The 18494-nt window shown below is 29.0% G+C and overlaps 2 protein-coding genes across 2 annotated transcripts in view; one reads left to right on the forward strand and one right to left on the reverse strand.

Annotated features, from left to right (window-relative positions):
• LOC148230395 (uncharacterized) overlaps window positions 1-18494 on the reverse strand; it is a 32908-nt gene that overhangs the window by 12334 nt on the left and 2080 nt on the right. The gene's annotated exons all lie outside the window — the stretch shown is intronic.
• On the forward strand, window positions 9826-16400 carry LOC148230397 (outer dynein arm-docking complex subunit 4). Its single transcript, XM_088194521.1, has 2 exons — window positions 9826-13721; window positions 15032-16400. The coding sequence occupies exons 1-2, from the start codon at window positions 13185-13187 to the stop codon at window positions 15719-15721; spliced, it is 1227 nt and encodes a 408-aa protein (XP_088050647.1). The 5' UTR covers window positions 9826-13184; the 3' UTR covers window positions 15722-16400.

Consider the following 18494-nt stretch of genomic DNA (forward strand, 5'->3'; position numbering starts at 1 on the left):
TTCCGTAAAATTATATTGGAATACATTTTCACCAGTAGATATATATATTTACCGGTACAAATATAAATTATCTGGCAGGTGCTAGTAAAATCAAATAATTTTTATTTTCTATATGCAGTAATATATATATATATAAATGTTACAGTGAATGTGTATTTTTTGGTAAAGTTATATTTTCACTAGTAAAGTCCAAGTACATTTTCACCAGTAGATATATATTTCTACTAGCGAAAATATAATTTAAATGATAAGCGCTAATATGCTGCTCTAAAATGTCTATGAAACCTAATTTGACAGTTGCGAAACGTTCATTTGCTGTTCAAATCCAAACCTAACTTAATGAAAATTTTAAAAATAATTATAGTTCTAGAACTTTCATTAAGTCAAGTACAAAATACAAACTAAACCTACTCATCTCTCAGGGTAAATAAGCGTAAGAATAAGTACAGATAGACATCGCATTTCACATATTGCTTCGATACTACACTATGTTTTAAAAATATGATAGTTATCCTTACCGATATTACTATGGAATTCTAATATAAGAGGGCTGATCAAAATATTTTTAAACCGAATTTTGGTCAATATGAGGGCGCAAAAATAATTATCACTTCACAGAAGTAAAAAATTCACATCAAAAGCAATAAAATTGTGTAGGCGCCGTCACAGTGCCTCATACAAACAATAATAAACTTTTAAAAAATAATAATAAAATCAGTTATATGCCATCGCGATAGTTGCTCAATTTAAGACATGAATGTTTCTCTTGTAGTCATTTTTATGTCGCTATGTCTCGAGTGGAGCATCTGAGGCACTGTCGGATATTATTAGTGCAATAAAAAACATCGCCTATGGTCCAGTATATATGGTATAGCTGGGAAGAAAACACGTGCAATGCCAATTTAGAATAAAAGAAATCTATACGTTGGTATATGGAGTACGAACACCGATTCATTTATCGCATAAAAAATCTAATTTATTGACAAAACATTGAATATTCTAGGGGTTGGTTGCTCGACGTTAGTTGCGACTTTTTCTCGCGGAGAATATGCTTTCAAACTTTTACTAGCAAAAGACCCCTTTAGTCGTAGTCGTCGAGAAAGTTTTCATTTTGGACAAGGCTTCGCTACGCCTAAAAATATATATATTTAAGTGTAATATATATGAGAAAAATATTAAAGCTTATTAATTAACTTTCTTTTAGATATTGTCGAATTTTTACTTTGACTATGTATCAAAAAATATTGATTATACTATATAGGGTTTATCAGGGAGCAACAGCTGTTCCGAACCTCACAATATTAGGGGCTTCATCTTGGTAATTCAAAAAAAAAATAGATCCCATATAAAATTCGATCAAAATTATTTAAATCATCTCACAAAAATTCTCTTACACATAAAGAAAATTATGTTTTATAAAAAAAAATACTTAAAAAAGCTTTAGCTGATAGAGGAATAGAAAATTTGCTTTTAAATGAAAATAATGACACAACAAAAGATTAGACAAGAAGAATCTTTTTTCTCTCTTAAAGAGGGCTACCGTGTTATGGATCAGACGCATGCATTGGAAGTCTACAACGATTTTCATAGATTAGTTGCACTGTTAAGTTAATGTGATGAAGACAATAAGTAGGTTCATTATCTCTCAACGAACATACAATACGAGTTTATACATATTTGAGGTTTGTTTCTTCATAACGCAATCATTGAAGAAGTAAATATATTGCTATTATTACTGATGAAACTCCAGATTCATCTCAAAGGGAACAAACGTAAATAATTATTTGTTACTTCAATTGTAATTTCTTATTGAAAAACGTTTTATATGGTTAAATTTTATAATGAAACGTTTGATTTTGATTAGTTACAGAAAATAAAATTTAATTTTAAAAACTGTATGAGACAAGGCTACAAATAACTGAGCCAACATGGTAGGAAAGTATAATGGAGAACAAGCAGTTCTTTTACGTAAAAATAACAATTGTACATTTTCTGGTTGGGAAAACCATTAAGTACCTTCCTTTGGTACTGTTAAACAAATTTATAATTTATTTAGTGGCAGTTAATAAGATAAGAGATTATAAAACAACATTTAGCACTCAAAATTTCAAAAACAAAATGGTCAGCAAAGCTAGAAGTAGTAGGTCTTTATTAACAATATTACGATAAGTGAAAATCGAATGAAGCATATCTAAAAAAAAAATTGCCCAATAGGAGAGCAGAAAAACAATTATCACTTCTCAGAAGTCAAAAATTTACGTCAAAAGCAATAAAATCGTGTCGATAAATTAAATAAAGAACAAATAAACTAAATTTTGCTTAACAGAAGAGCGCAATAAAACAATTATCACTTCTCAGAAGTCAAAAATCCACGTCAAAAGCAATAAAATCGTGTCGGCGCTGTCGCAGTGGGAACGCTCGGTAATGATTTTGACGTGAATTTTTGACTTCTGAGAAGTGATAATTGTTTTTGCACTCTCCTATTGACCTAAATTCGATTTGAATATACTCTGATCAGCCCTCTTATATTAGAAGTTCATAGTAATATCGGTAAGGATAGCTATCATATTTTTAAAACATAGTTTAATATCGAAATGCAGACAATCTGTGGAGCAATATGTGAAATGTGATGTCTGTCTGTACTTATTCGTCCACTTATTTTCGCCTGAGAGATGAGTTGGCTAAGTTTGTAAGTATTAACTACCAGATTGTCTGAGAATCGTGAGATCTATATAAATAATGTATAATTATTATGTGTAATATATTTTATAGTCAACATTGTAGCAAGTGCGAATTTTTAATATTAGCGCATTTTAATAAATAAAAATTCGAATTGGCTGCCATGGCTCGAACCCTCGGTCTCTGTTTTAGCTGTCTAGACCTTAAGCATTACGCTATTCCGACCTTAAAATTTAAGCTATTTATTTATATTCGGCAAATATTATGGCTGATATAAATAATTGTAAACCGGTAAACTACAGATTATTCTATTATATATTCTAGAACAAAAAACTAGACTAATTATGCTATATAATATAATATAAGCACACTCTCTATATATAAAATATAAACATATCTTTGAATCTATTATTTTAAAAATATATTTAAAATTGATTTGTTTTTAACATATGTATGTTAACAACAAATATGGAACACAAAACAATATATATTTTTTCCTCTTCTCCGTTTAATATGAAGTTTAAATATAGTTTAGTTTAAGGAAAGGTTTTGTATAGTTACAGAAAAGCTTAAGTTAATTAAAAATCATCTTAAATATCAGATAATTCGTAGTTATTTGCAGACATACAGACAAAAATATTTTTTTAAGAAGAGTAATATGGACATCGATTGATGTTCAGACATACAGTAGACAAAATAATTAAGACGCACGATTTTATATAAATTTATTTCTTAATTATAGTAATGAATCAATGGTCTAATCAATAGTAATTGTAAATAATTAAATTTAGTAGTTTATCATTGTCTTTTTAATCAAATTGATAACATGTTGTTTAAATTGAAATTACCACATTATTAAAAAATGTACAGCTACTTAAGATTTTTATTGTGAAATTTGATTGTGTTCGTCAGGCGTAATCTTTCATTAACACGTTATACAGGTAAACAGCTTTGCTTTTATGTGTATTTTCATGGAAACCCTCCCCTGCGACTCGATCCGTAACCATAGAGAACAAGACAGGACCTTCTAACTGGTGGTGGGCAAGTTGCTAACATGCCAGTTATAGTCAAGTTACCGTGCAAACAGGAAGCCGCTCGCGTGGTTCCCCTTTTGGAATTTTGCAAATATAACGACTTTCGTGCGAAAGGTAATTAGCGAGAGGAATCATCAATTTCTCATCGACTATCGGCGCCGTTAATTGAATTGAAAACAGATAAATAAACTCGGAGACTAAAAATAGAGAGAATTAAGCAAAAAGTTAGATTGCGTATTAATTCAAGTGAAAATTCTTTGTATGTGAGTTACTTCGACGTAAAGTGAGTGAATTATTTTTTTATCGTTTATTTGGTAGTAAACGTGAATATGTTGATGAGTCGATAAATACGGCAGAGAAGTTAGGTAATATGTGTATGATTTTTTCACCCTTTTCTAATGGTTTTCCTAATATAAATCATTATTATATTTATTCTCCACTTTTTATTGTTGAAAAAAAATAAACTCAATGTTGAAAAAAATTAAAATAAACTATTTTTAACGATCTGTTAATAAAATTAAAGTGTTAAATTGCATATTGTACCAAATCTTTTTAACAAATTAAATACTTACATGTTTTTTATTTATTAATTTATTAAATTAAACAAAGAGACATTCAAAAATATAAGTATGAATAGAAAAGTGAGATAATGTGTTATGGCTATAACGAAACTAGATAATTTTATAATGTTTTTCCTACAAAATTTTAAATAATACAAGAAAATATGATAAATATGGATTTTACGAAGAAAATTAATTTTTAGTTAACTTGCTTTCTGAAAGACACCAAAATAAGACTTGATAAAAAAATTAACTGATACACTGAATTTAATAATAATATATAATATGAATACGATAGTTAATTTTTTTTACTTAAATATATAGATATTATTTATTAAGCTTATGAAATGTAAAAAATGCTTTAAAAAATATTAATTTTTTATATTCAATTATATAATATCATATTTTTTTTAAATATTTTATGATAAATCAATTCTTACGAATTTTTAATATTTTTATGTAATAATGTAGATTATTACATATTTTTAATATATTTCTCATTATATATATTATTGATAAAACACGAAATTATAAGACATTTAAATACGAAGAAGTAAAAAAGAATCATAAATTCAATAAACACTTGTATATAAACTAATTTATAATATTTTTTCTTAATTTTTATTTCAAGATAATCTTTTAAACATTTTAAAGGTAATCTTAAAAATAGGAAAAGTGTTTCATTTATTAAAAAATCTACATACATATGTGATGTTATAATAAAATAAAATAAATTGTATAATGAAACTCATTAAAAAATCATACTTAGGTGCATTAAAACATTTTGGGATACAAAAATAGTAAAATACCGTGTTATTTCAAAATCGTGTAAAAAAGTGTACTTAGCAATATTGTAATACTGAAAATTAAATAACATAATAAATTTCAGGTACAAAAAGATGAAATCACAAGTAAGATACTATGCGTTAAAACCTAAACATCTTAAAGTAATTAACATTAATTATGTATAATAACATAAAAAACAGAAAACCAATCCATTTTATGTATAAAAATATTATAGCACATAAAAAATGTAATGATTAAAAAATACACACACAAAGGAATAAGTTTTTGTAATTGAGTTTAATGCTACGTGTTGAACTACACGTCACAGCTGACCGTAAAAAAATACAAAAACCAAGTATCAGAAGTGCGAAAAATAATTATGCGGTAAATAATGACTATATGGTTATTATTTGTTGCAATTTTAGAACATAAAATTTTATTTCAGTCTGAAAATTAGATATATATGCCTTCAAATAATACTATATTATATTGCATATTTAATTAAAATAAAAAAAATATGTTGAAAAAAATTTATTGAGAAAATATAAAACGACCACAGAAGAGAGAATAAAAAGACACAATAACAATTTAAATTACCATATAAATCAAATAATTTCTATACGGCAAATTTAAACATAAAATATTTTTTTTCATTAGTAATAAATGTACTAAACATTTATTAATTTAAAAAAAAACAATTAATGCATTGTTATTGTACCCGAAAATAATAAACTAATCTTGAATGCATCTACGATAAAACCATTCATTATTTTGCATCAATAAATAGAAACGGTGATTCAAAAATAACTACACCTCAATAAACATAAATAAGAATCTAAATATACTATTTATTTGCGAATCGTTGCATTAGATTGCCATAAATGACAAATTACAGTCATTTTGAATTCCTTCGAATCCTTTTATTCTAAATTTTAATACAATCCACAAATAGCTCCAAATCACGGGATTTCGTTTGATTTTTGCAATTTTAACGGCCAATTTACGTAATCGTAACAATCAGCCTTTTATTTCAATGCTATTATATATAACAAGTTATTGTTATAATAATATAAAAATTTATTTCCAAATATTAATATGATTTGTCAATTAATTTTCGATGTGAAATTCTATTAATATGTATACATATAGTAACAATATGCGAGTAATATAAATTATATTGTATATTCAACATAGTATTTAAAAAAGCGTAGGCTCTGAACAACATCACGATATCAATTAGAATTTGGCGTTGCGTGACGGGATTTTGTTCCTTTCAGCGCTGAAATTATTAACGGTCTAAATATAATAATAAAATTCAATCAATGAGAGGTATCGTATATTTGGGAAATTTAATATGTTATTCGAATATGTATGTAGTTTATATATTATATTTACTGTTATTAATACATATTAATATATATATTTTATACAATATATAAAACATAAATAAAATTTGTATACTACAATAGAACACATTGAAGAATTTAATGAATTACTAATAAACAGGGAAACATTAGTGACTTGCTTAAATTAAGCTACCTAAATTAAAAAAAATATTATTTCATCATATTTTTATTTATTTGCGGAAATTTATATGTTTAATGAAAACCTTTATTATTTTAATTTATAAAAATTAAATATTACTCTTTAGATTTTCTTCAGTAATGCAAAAACGTAATAAACCTAATATATTTTTATTTTTACGTTTTATCTTTTTAAACGATAATGTTATTAAAGTTTTATTCAGTTCTGCAACTTCGTGTTCCAATACAATTTTTTTCAGAAGCAAGTATTTCTAAAATTATACTTAAAATATTAAGATTAAATTTATTCCATTTTTTTTACTTGACGATATTGAAAATATTTTACAGGATTCAAAACCAATTAAATTTATTTTAAATAGTACCAATTTTATAGTATCAACAGAAATTATTTTCCAAAAATAAATATTATATATGTAATACAATTAAACTTTTCAGACGCATAAATAGACTTATGTATGTATATATATCTGAAAATTTGTCACAATTTCTTCCGTGCTGACTTTTTGTCCTTTTAGCCTAAAGTTATAAATATTATAGCTATGCACAGCAGACATAAAAACACGGAAACGATTAATCAAGACTTTTGAAACAATACATTACACGAAACTTGTCATTTTTTTTCGGAAACGATTTTTCATCGACACGAAACGCATAAATAAATAAAAATGGCTATCAATATATTCATAGCAGTATATGTTTACTTTTCCCATACAAATTTAAAGTCTAGTTATGTTACCCAACATAGTAAAAATATATTATTGTGAAAAATCTCCTCTTGAGTCTAATTCTAAATACAATACTACATTTAACTTTATTTTTCTATTTTAATTATTTCATAAAGATTTTATTTCTCACGCTCAGTGCGTCAATTTCATTAAAAGCTTTTAAAATTGCATTTTTTTTGAGTTGTTCGATGTACGTTATTGATTTTTAGAATGGTCATATTTACAAACCCAATTCTTATAATCAGTTTTTATTTGTAGTCAATAAAAACATCATATTCTAAAATATCTTATTTTTTTATTGATAATAAAAGGATAGAAAACTATATATCTTAATGACACTGTTATTTATAAAATATTAGTTACGACAAACTGTTGCATGGAGCTTTAAAAGAATTGAAACTGTTGACATTTGTCCTTCGTGGATGCTTTGAATGCAATTATGATACATTTAGAGATGCAAATCCTTTGATTAATAATCGCCACTTAAAAACATCAGAACTTGTATTTTTAAAACAATCTGTACAATATGTTATAGCATTCGCCAATTGAGAAAAATACAATTGGCTATAATATGACGCTTTCAGTTTTAATCCGTCTATTGTCACTTACGGTTGGCATCGAGCGAAAATTCCTTGTTTTTCTATAATAGGTAATTTAAATCTCTATCGACAATGGCATGACAAATTCCTACCGACTTAACATGCAAGGGTTTTGTTTCTCGCGCTCAGTGCGTCAATTTCATTAAAAGCTTTTAAAATTGCATTTTTTACGATGGTCATATTTACAAACCCAATAAAAAAATCATATTCTAAACCTACAATATCATATTTTTATTTATAATAAAAGTAGAGAAACCCTATATTTTTAATGAGACTGTTACTAATTAATTATTAGATGAATCATATTTATTTTTTAACATCCTTATAAACAGCACCATATCTGTAAAAAATGGAAATATGTAAATTTTTAAATAACAGCTACAATTTTCGTATTTTATATTTTAATGTGAAAAATATAAAGATATATTTTCATCATTCAGTTTTGAAAATATATACGACATATAACTAATATGCCATATGATATTTATAAAACAATCTGCCTTTCGTAATTCAAACTATCTGACAATGGTTTATCTTTAGGACAGCCTTCTTATTTCAGTATGAAACTTAAAATATGAATATTATCTATAATTAATTTTATTCTAATTTTAATCCAATCGATCATTACATATGTATATGCTTTCCCTAGATTTTCCTTATATCACGGTTGAGTATCGTGACGATTAATTCAAATCGAACTAAGCAGAATATCATACGTGTATAAAAATAATTATATAATTCGATTGTCTTGCCTATATTGATGATATGGACGGAACTAGATTTTTTATTAATATATAATAAAAATCTTATTTGATTGTATACTTTATAACGGTGATTTAAAATCAGTAAAATTTGAGATACGTGCAGACCGAGCGCTTATTAAAGAACTGTTTTGGAACTGTTAATGGATACCGTTCGACAAGAAAAAACTAATATCAATTAATTTTATAATACTATTTTCGGGTTGTCCCAACAGAACTTCGCTTAGGACCTAAAAAAATCTTTAGTAATTCCATCAAACACAAGTTGAGAACCGCAGACATAGAGAAACTTAATATTATGGATTTTGAAATCAAGCTTATCCAAATTATGTACGCATGATATTAAAATCAATCAAATTCACGCGGGCCACGAATCGCCAACCCTATATTTAATCAAATTACACGACCTCAAAGTTTACCCATTTTTCAATCTTATAAAAAAACTCAAGGCAATATTCAAAGCAAAGCCAAGTGAATCTAATTCAGACGATATCTATTTATACAGTTGAATAATGAAAATGTTATACATACATAAAAAATATATGTATAAATTTACGAATAATTAAATTTATGGATTAAAAAGTATTTTCTTTTCGTATAAGAATATCATAAAGTCGTATTGAAACATTTTAAGGTATTTAATATGTAATAGTATATGTGAAAACCTAATTTTATCCAGTCAAGTTTTAAAGACATCTGTTATCATATAAAAATATTTATAAAATAAAACTCTTAGCAAAGTTTCGAACCAAATAAAATATTGTATTAATTTAAATATGATTTTAATATGATCCAATAGATGGCAGGACGTCAGAAAAAAAATCCAAGAGAAGAACGCAGCGACTGCGCCGAAGCGAAAATTCACTGCGACGAAGCGGCGGGATATTTGAAAAATGGGAATTATACCAAAGCTCTCACGTCGTACAAACAGGTTTGTATTGTATTACTAAACTTATACATTTTAACCATATTTTTAAATAAGCGATGGCATGCAACGAAACAATATTTATTCGAACATCATGAACTTGGAGAATCGCCAAAATCGTACGTAGAAAACTGCAAAGTTTTCGCTATTTTCAAGCAAACTCAACACTTCGTGTGTCGATCGATAGTATTCGAAATGGAGCAAACGGCGAGGAGCTTCGCGTGCGTCGTCAAAACTGCGAACAAACGCGAAAGCCATTAAAAACGATCAAACGTGACACGAGACAAGTTTCGCAAAAGTGTTTAGCGACGCTTTGTATCGTCTATTAGTTACTCGTTTCGAACAACAACGACACTCGACACGAAAATCGAAAGTGTATTATTGCTCACTTAATTCCGCAATAGATTAACAATGGCTCAATATGTTTTGTATTTGATTTTTAATATTGATAGTGCGACCCAATTGCAAAATTGTCAGTTTATTTTAATATATTTGGCAATCGTGACGCGCAATAAATGAACAAACGACCGTCGTTTACTAGTTTTGCGACGATTTTATTTTAGATTATGTAGTAATTTATTTCCTTTATTGCCAAATTTTCATTGCTTTGTATAATTTATTAATGCTAAATTGCCAATGAATAATATCTGGGCAAAAATTATATTTGCAGTTAAAATAATCTAATCTCTAAAGCAAATATTTAATTCAAAAATTGTACAATTTCTAAAGCAATCTTAACTAATAAAACACTTATGACTTCATTGAGTCTATAATATTTTCATTCATTGAATTATAACATTGATAAATTTGGATGAATGAAAAAGTTTACTAGAAATAGTGGACTTAAATTTAAGGTAAATAATTCCAAATTTATTACATACGTAACAATTAATAAATAACATTCAAATTGATTTCGATAAACCGCGCAACGCAATTTTTTTTTTTTTACTATCAAACACACAAGCTATGTTTGTTTGCTCATGCTTAATTATATATTATATCTCCTAAATATATATATGTTCTAGCAAGGCACAATAATTTAATACATTTTCACTGAAACTGCTATTATCTCTATATAGTCGGGACCGACCATAATCGCTGCCTCGCCAAAAGAGTCATAAAACTAACATAATTTGTCTCCTTGATTTTCTAAAAAAAAATGGACGTCCATTAAAACGGTATTCATTTGCATCTCTGAATAAGTACACTAAAAGGTCGGTGCCAAATTCGAAGGATTGCGTTACAAACAGGTGCCTAAATCCCGAATTATACATGCTATAGAATAACGTTGACAATTTTAGTTATTTCGAAACTAACGTTACATATACGCACGTAACGAGTCTAATAAGATATGTTCAAGACAATAATAAAGAGTCTGATTCCACCTCGAATCATGACATTGATCAGACGACTACTGATTAAAAAGAACATTAAGGGTATATAAACGAGAACAATGCCGTATTGTGTCAATTCAGCTAGAATTTGACACAGTACTATCCCTCTCAGAATAAATTCGAACCAAGCGGAGCTATGCTGAATTGGCCGAGGCGACTTAGAAGCCCGATTAAATCATCAGTTTTCATTCGATCATCCGATATGGAGCAACTAAAGCAGTCTCGAATTCTTTAGAGTTTGTCTAGATCTTAGATATTTCATGGAGTCTACATGACACAGCCCTACATTGAGAATAATTGAGTATACAATATTCCACAAAGTGTAAGGCCACATTTATTCAAAATATCAAAGATTTTTACTTTTAAAATTTGATATGTTTCGCACAAAGCTAAGGTATTCAAATTAGTATTTTTGTATAATATACGGTTTAACTTAAAATCTGCTTTAACTTCCAGTGTTATATTTTGGTACAAATTTGTATAAATATATTATTTTTAGCTGCTGTTTTATTATATTAAGTCAAATGTTGCATTATAGTAGAATTTCCATTGCGCTATATATAACTCAAATTAAAATGTCATAATCAAATTAAGTTAAAATAAGACCAATAGGTAAAAAAATAAAACCCTGCTTAAAAAAGAACAGGAATGTTGAATGAGCATGGATATTGTTTGTAGGCTCATATTTCTGAGCACATATTTGGAAAAGGATAACCTCAAGAGTTGAATTAAGGATAAAAACATTCTAGTGTATAATTTAAACAAAGCCATAAAAGATCATTCAATAGGCTCCAATCCAAAATACAATTACAATCAAATAATAGTGAAAAAAAAAATTTGTAAATGCCGAAATTTCAGAAATTACGCATATTTCTGAATTAAACAGCTGTAAACTTCCTCAATGGTTGCTGTTAATTTTTATCTCTTTTGAAACAATATAAATAATGTAATAATATTTTTGCCCGATACCGGTAATACCGGTATTGGAGCAAAAATTGTCATTCGGTATTACCGGTACTAAAAATAAAATACTGGTAGTAGCAAAAATATTTTTTTATTTGCTTCATCTAACGGTACCTAGTAGTTCCCAGTAAGTATGTAACAAAGAAATGACCACGTCCTATTTATGATAGGGATGACTGGCGAAGTGATAATAAAAGCAGGTATTGCATATAGGAAAGTTGTTCTATTTCCAAATAGTCCACAGAATATGTTTTACTAAACATATGTCGCAATAAATAAGTCTCAATAATTACATTTAAATTATTTTTTTTAAAAATGCGTGTTATTTTTTAAAAAAAATATATATTTCACCCAATAAGAAACAATAGTTGCCAGGTATTCGAATGCTTTAGTTTAATGCGAGCGGCACTCGGATTATGTTTTCGGTAAATTAATTAAAATAATAATTGACTGCTTTTTCTCTCGGTAATACCAATATTGAAAATTTCGGTATTATTGCAATCCCTAATCAGGATAAATACTAAAATGTCCATTTTTACGTCCTCCAAGTTCCTAGTTTCTTCGTACTACAACAAAATGAGAATCCAAATATACGCTTAGCAAAATAATTTTAGAACATTAAAATATAAAAAGGAGAAATACAGAAAGGGGCAGACTTTGTAAATTTATCACAAACATTTTTTAATTCTTTATTAACCTTTCCATCTGATAATATCACATAAATATAAATGGCATATACAAGGACTATATAAAATAAGAGATTTTAAATGTTTATTTTTGTACTTAAAAGTATTTTTTTTCTCTCCTGTTTTTTTTATTTTATTTCATAATCAAAGCTTTAAAAAAATCAACGACAATGATATTATTATCTTAGTAATGTTTATATATTGATTTTTTAATCAAATGCAAACTGCTTAGTGGATCATTCTGTATTTATACAAATTCCAATCAAAAAAATTGATTTGGAATGGTTCAGTGTTCTTGGCACATCCAACCCCGATACCCACCACTGCGCCTATCGAAATCGATCAATCGGCGTATTATTGCCGGAATGATGTGTGTCAAAGGGTGAGGATTCCCACTCGGATGGAATTGATCAACCAGGTGGGTGGCGGTGTCTCCATGGCAACTTCGGTGGTGCCGAAGGCGCGACGCCCCCGACACCAGCCACACTTAACAAACCCTCCGAGGTGTAAACACGTGATGTAACCGCGATGACCGCTGAGGAGAAAGCCAAAGCTCAAGTGAGTAAGATCTTGGGTCTCAGCAAGGAGACCGAGTTCCTGCAGAGCTTCGTTCGCATCGACCTAGGCACCGAGGATGAAAAGCCTAAGGAGACCAGGTCCGGACACAAGAGGTATGACACCCTCCATCTGCCTAAACAGACATCCTTGGACGGGGCCGATTCGGGATCCAAGGATCAAGGCTCTTCACCGAAGCAAGGGTCGTCGAAAATGCTATCGGGTAAACAGATCTTCAAGCAAATCAAGATCGAGATGAAGAACAAAGTGAACGCCAAGAAGAAGAAATGCAGGAGGCACGAAGAAGAGGTTTACACGGATAAGGACAGGGCTGCTGCTGTCAACATGGGATCTAAGGATATAAAGCTATCGCTCAATCAGAAGATGAAGCAGGATAGGACAAAAGCTCTTTCGCTGCCTGAAGAAGCGGATTCTGGAACTTTGCTCGCTTTGGGGAGAAACGAGATTCGTGCTGGAAACGTCGATACGGCTATCGGATTTGTTAACAAGGTCTACTTTTATTTATAATAATAATCACTATAAGTATCCAGACGTAAATGTATGTGGATAGTTTTTACGCACGCTAATTATTTTTTTAACAAACATATCATCATACATTTTTAGAACAACTTTGGTCAACATATAACAAAACTATTGAAAAATAGGATGAATTTAATAAAATTTTCAATGTATAAATATTTTTCATCTAGAAAAATATTTCCATTCACGGAGTAATTTTACAAGTTCACATTATGTAAAAATTACTGTACTATGTAGTGTTTCTTCTCGAGAATTTCTCGAAAAAAATATCAAATCAAGAATTCATCTTTATCGAGAAATTTGTTAAAACATTTTTTATTATATAAAACTAAATTTTTACGAATATTTTTAAAAGAGGTTTATAACCACTGTTCTTTTTATAACGTTGCATAAGTAAAGGCGGTTCATTTTTTTAATAAGGGTCTAGGAATGACAAAAAAATATTTACGAATTTTTAACACTCGAACTTGCCTTGTTTTTGCTTAAGAAATAAAATAAAACACTCAGATTAGAAAGCCTCCTGAATAAGTTCGTGCCAGATGTTTAAAAATGTGAATCTAAAGTATTTGAATGACCAATATTATTTTGAGATTTTCTATTACTCTAACCGGCCGGCGGTTTTATCTTTGCCTTGATGATCTAAGAACCCGCTCCGATAATAAGAAATTACGCATGGGAATCTGCAGAATGCAAAACGATTAAAGGCTATTTTTCTTTTTTGATAATCCAAAAAAAAATTTTTATTCAGATTTCTTTTATTCAGATCTCAGATTTCTCGAGAATTCTCGAGAAATTTGAGAAGTGAATAAAGTAAACAATGTAACTTTACGATATAATTCATAGTAGGGTGACTTTAGCCATTACTAAGCATATCAATAATTAGTCGATTATTTAAAATCGCCCTGCAATAACACACTGCAGAATAATTTTACTACTTATAAATCTTTAAATATAAAATGTCATCTAAGTTTTTAGCTGTTCATAAATATTTAAAACATTTTTTGCGTATCAATAATTTGAGTTTAACTTTATCCTAATTATGGTTATATTTGTGTAAATATTAGCTAATTGTTCCCTTGAGCGATTGTTTTTATAATGAGTTAGTTTAAGCTATTTAATTTACGAAAGACCCGTTGATAATCAACTGCCAGGAAATTTAGCGTTATATGTAAATTTACAATCTTACGATGCATAAACATGACATTCGATACATACGAGTAGTTTTGCATGTCGTGTTCAAATTTCACAAAGATGACTCATATATCATTTTTATTTTTCAGGCACTGGAGTTGAATCCAAACGAAAAAATCGCCCTGGTAGCGAGGAGCAAATGTTATCTACTTCTGGGTGAACCTAAGCTTGCTTTGGAAGATGCCGAAACTGCCCTCAAAATAGATAAGATTTACATCAAAGCTATATACCAAAAAGCCGAAGCTTTGTACTATCTAGGAGATTTCGAATTGAGTCTCATGTTTTACCATAGAGGGCTTAGGGCGAGACCGGAACTGGAGGGCTTTCGTCTCGGAATTCAGAAGGCTCAGGAAGCTATAGAAAACACCATCGGTGCAAATAAGCCTCTCATGGACGTTAAGGTTATTAACGCTACTTCGGTATCCACGCCTGTCGATTCGAACAAAGATGTCTCTAAGAGTCAGACGCCGACAAAGCCGAGAACTGGAAAGAAAGCTAAGGATCCAGAGAAGAAGCTGTCGAGACAGCTTCTGGGGCAACTGTGCGTCGATAAGGAGTATTTAGAAAATTTGCTGAAAAATCCGGACTTGAATGTGGCTGATAAGAAGACTAATAATATTGCTATACATGCTGAAGAGGCTGTCCAGTTTTTGAACAAGAGGCAAGAGTTTTGGAGACAGCAGAGACCCACTACCACCACAAATGGAAGGAGAAAAACTTCGAAGCATAATAATTTGGGACCGTTTCCGAAATGGTATGACCAAAATAATCCTGTTTAGAATCTGCCATGTTACTTATAAAATACTTCTTTGCAATATTAGTAATAATTTATATTGTTTCCAAGATAACTCCATATATAGATATAATACATACATCTAGATATGTATGTAAATAAATCTAGGGATTCCTCATTTGAGAACCACACACTAGTACAAACTAGGCTATAATTTAAGCTTTATTTTATTAGTAAGTATAGCTTCTCAAACTCAAAACATGATATTTAATTAAAATGTATTGTCGTACTTTAATTGGCCGTGAATCGAGAAATTTATGATAGGCAAAACTAATTAATGTTTAACGAATAATAATATACATATGAATGTATTTATATTAATATATTTATGCAAAGAATTTAGTTACAGTTAAATAAATATGTTATTCACGAGACGCCTCTGTCACTTTTTTAAATCCAAATAAAATAGTATATTATAACATATTTCTTTTGTAAAATACACACAGAATTTATTATTTATTCTTTTGCTGTTTAATGATTAAAGCCACTAATGACAGTATTGTATTTGTTGTATTAACCCTTTGATTGCCGAACTTTTTTTGCTACTTTCCAAATATCCAATTTTAGCAGTGAAGAAAATATCAAAAACATTTTAATGGGCATTTGCTTCAAAAAAAAAATCACATTTTTTATGAACATATTTTGTATTATTTTCTATAATACTTCGAAATTTAGATAATGCGTATCAAAGAGTTAAAACATTTCTTTAATAATATATTGTATTTGTTTCGCTTTTCTTTGAAAGCTTTATTTTTAATTTTTACTTTATTTGTAAGTGTATCTATTTTTTATTGTTTATTATTATAGTTGAAAATATATGTTATATATTGAATTAAAATGTTCGTTTTATTTAATTAACATAATAATCACATTAGAATGCTATATAAATATTGTGATATACTACATATTTTTAGCTCCTGATATTTTTGTTGAGTCTACACAGAAAGTCTAATATTGTACTAATTAAACAAAACAGATTATGTACAGAAAAATAATAAAAATGAGTAGTAATTAGTAAAAATAACATCGACTTATAGTACAAGTTTATTATAATATTTTATATGGATACAATATTAATAATAAAAATCAAAAAATAACTACAATAAATTAAAAATATAAATATAAAAAAGCTAAACCAGCACGATAGATGAGTGGTATAAATCTCAAACTATTGACCTGAAAGACCTGGGTTCGAATCCCATACGTGTGCAATGAAGGCACTAGGATACAAATACGGATATGATCCGAACTCTTTCTTGTTAATGTATCTAAGAAATTCCCTCTGATTCCAGACAATAGTGCCATATTCGAGTATGCTACGATTTAACGTATCACACAGAACGCGAATTGTCAATAAATTGTTTAAGAAGACGTTAACAACAACCGCGTTGCTGGTCTACTAAAGCCTGCTGACAGTGAAGTGCGAAGAATTATATCAAGTCACTTGTCAGGTGCCGACAGAATGGCGACTAGTTTTCTATACATGATGTATCACTTTTTTGTGGATTAAGGTAACTTTTGCACATCTCGTAATTAAGTCACTCGATAGTATTACCGTTGAAAATTAATATTCATATTTTATTTTTATTAAACATGGATTTTTCCGTGATCCGTGTTTCATCACCACTTGCCACACCCCACAATTTTCGGCTTCTAGGCAACCGCCTACTCGTCTGTGACCACGGGACGTCCCTGCCTACTGTGGCCTCATTTCCTGGGGGGAAACGAGGTCTTAATATAGTCGAATTATTGAAGGCAGACTTATTTTCATTGAGCTTGTAAATTACCTCTTAATTATTTTAGACAAAATGTCAGTTGCTCTATGGTCTTCGAATATAAAAAATTGCCAAACGATAATAATCTATTCAGTATACTTAAATAGTTTGATGACATAATTTATTTAAAAATTACATTCTAATCTCCCTAAAAGTATTTTAAGAAAGTGTCGTTTTTATTTGTGTTTAATGGAATGCATTGTATTAACTTTTTTAAATATACAGAAATAACAATTCTGTACAAACTGTGTATTGAAATTCACGGAAAGGTTATGATAATTACGCACGAATACATATGTTTTCAGAAACCAGATTGTTATAAACATCTTTTCCGGCTTTTGGCTCTAACGTCTGCGAAAATGGCCAGCAACGTTTTAAAATTTAAAACTTCGTTTTTTATCGCCGTGTGCGTATTTATTCCCCCAAACATCGATTAAAAATCTCAATTAACCGTTTATCAGTGTCGTCGATAACACCGAATAAGACACGACGACACTGATAAACGGTTAATTGCTAACTAATGTTTAGGGAATAAACACGCGCTTGGCGTTTTAAATTTTAAAACGTATTTATGTAGGCCACTTATGCAGATGTTAGGGCCAAAATCAGAACCAATGTTCATAGCCATTGGTTTCTGAGCGTGTCGCCGGTATTCCTAACCTTTCATTTTCTGTGATGTATAACTATATTATATGTAAACAATACTACACATTGCTTCAAATAATTTAAATATCTATATAAATACAATAAATGCTGGGTTGGGATCTTAAGTAAACCCCCTTTGCTATTATTATGCAGTTTCAAAACGCCCATTTGCTGTCAAACCATAACCTAACTTATATGAATTAACCAAATCCAACTTGAAACTAATTATAGTTTTAGAACTTTCATTAGTTAAATTTCAAAATACAAACTTAGCTAACTAATCGCTAAGTGGAAAATAAGCGGAAGAAAAAGTATAGACAGATATCGCACCTCGCATAC

Source organism: Plectrocnemia conspersa, unplaced genomic scaffold (genome assembly GCF_051122295.1).
Source record: "Plectrocnemia conspersa isolate PC_06_02 unplaced genomic scaffold, ASM5112229v1 ptg000010l, whole genome shotgun sequence".
NCBI classification, from domain to species: domain Eukaryota; kingdom Metazoa; phylum Arthropoda; class Insecta; order Trichoptera; family Polycentropodidae; genus Plectrocnemia; species Plectrocnemia conspersa.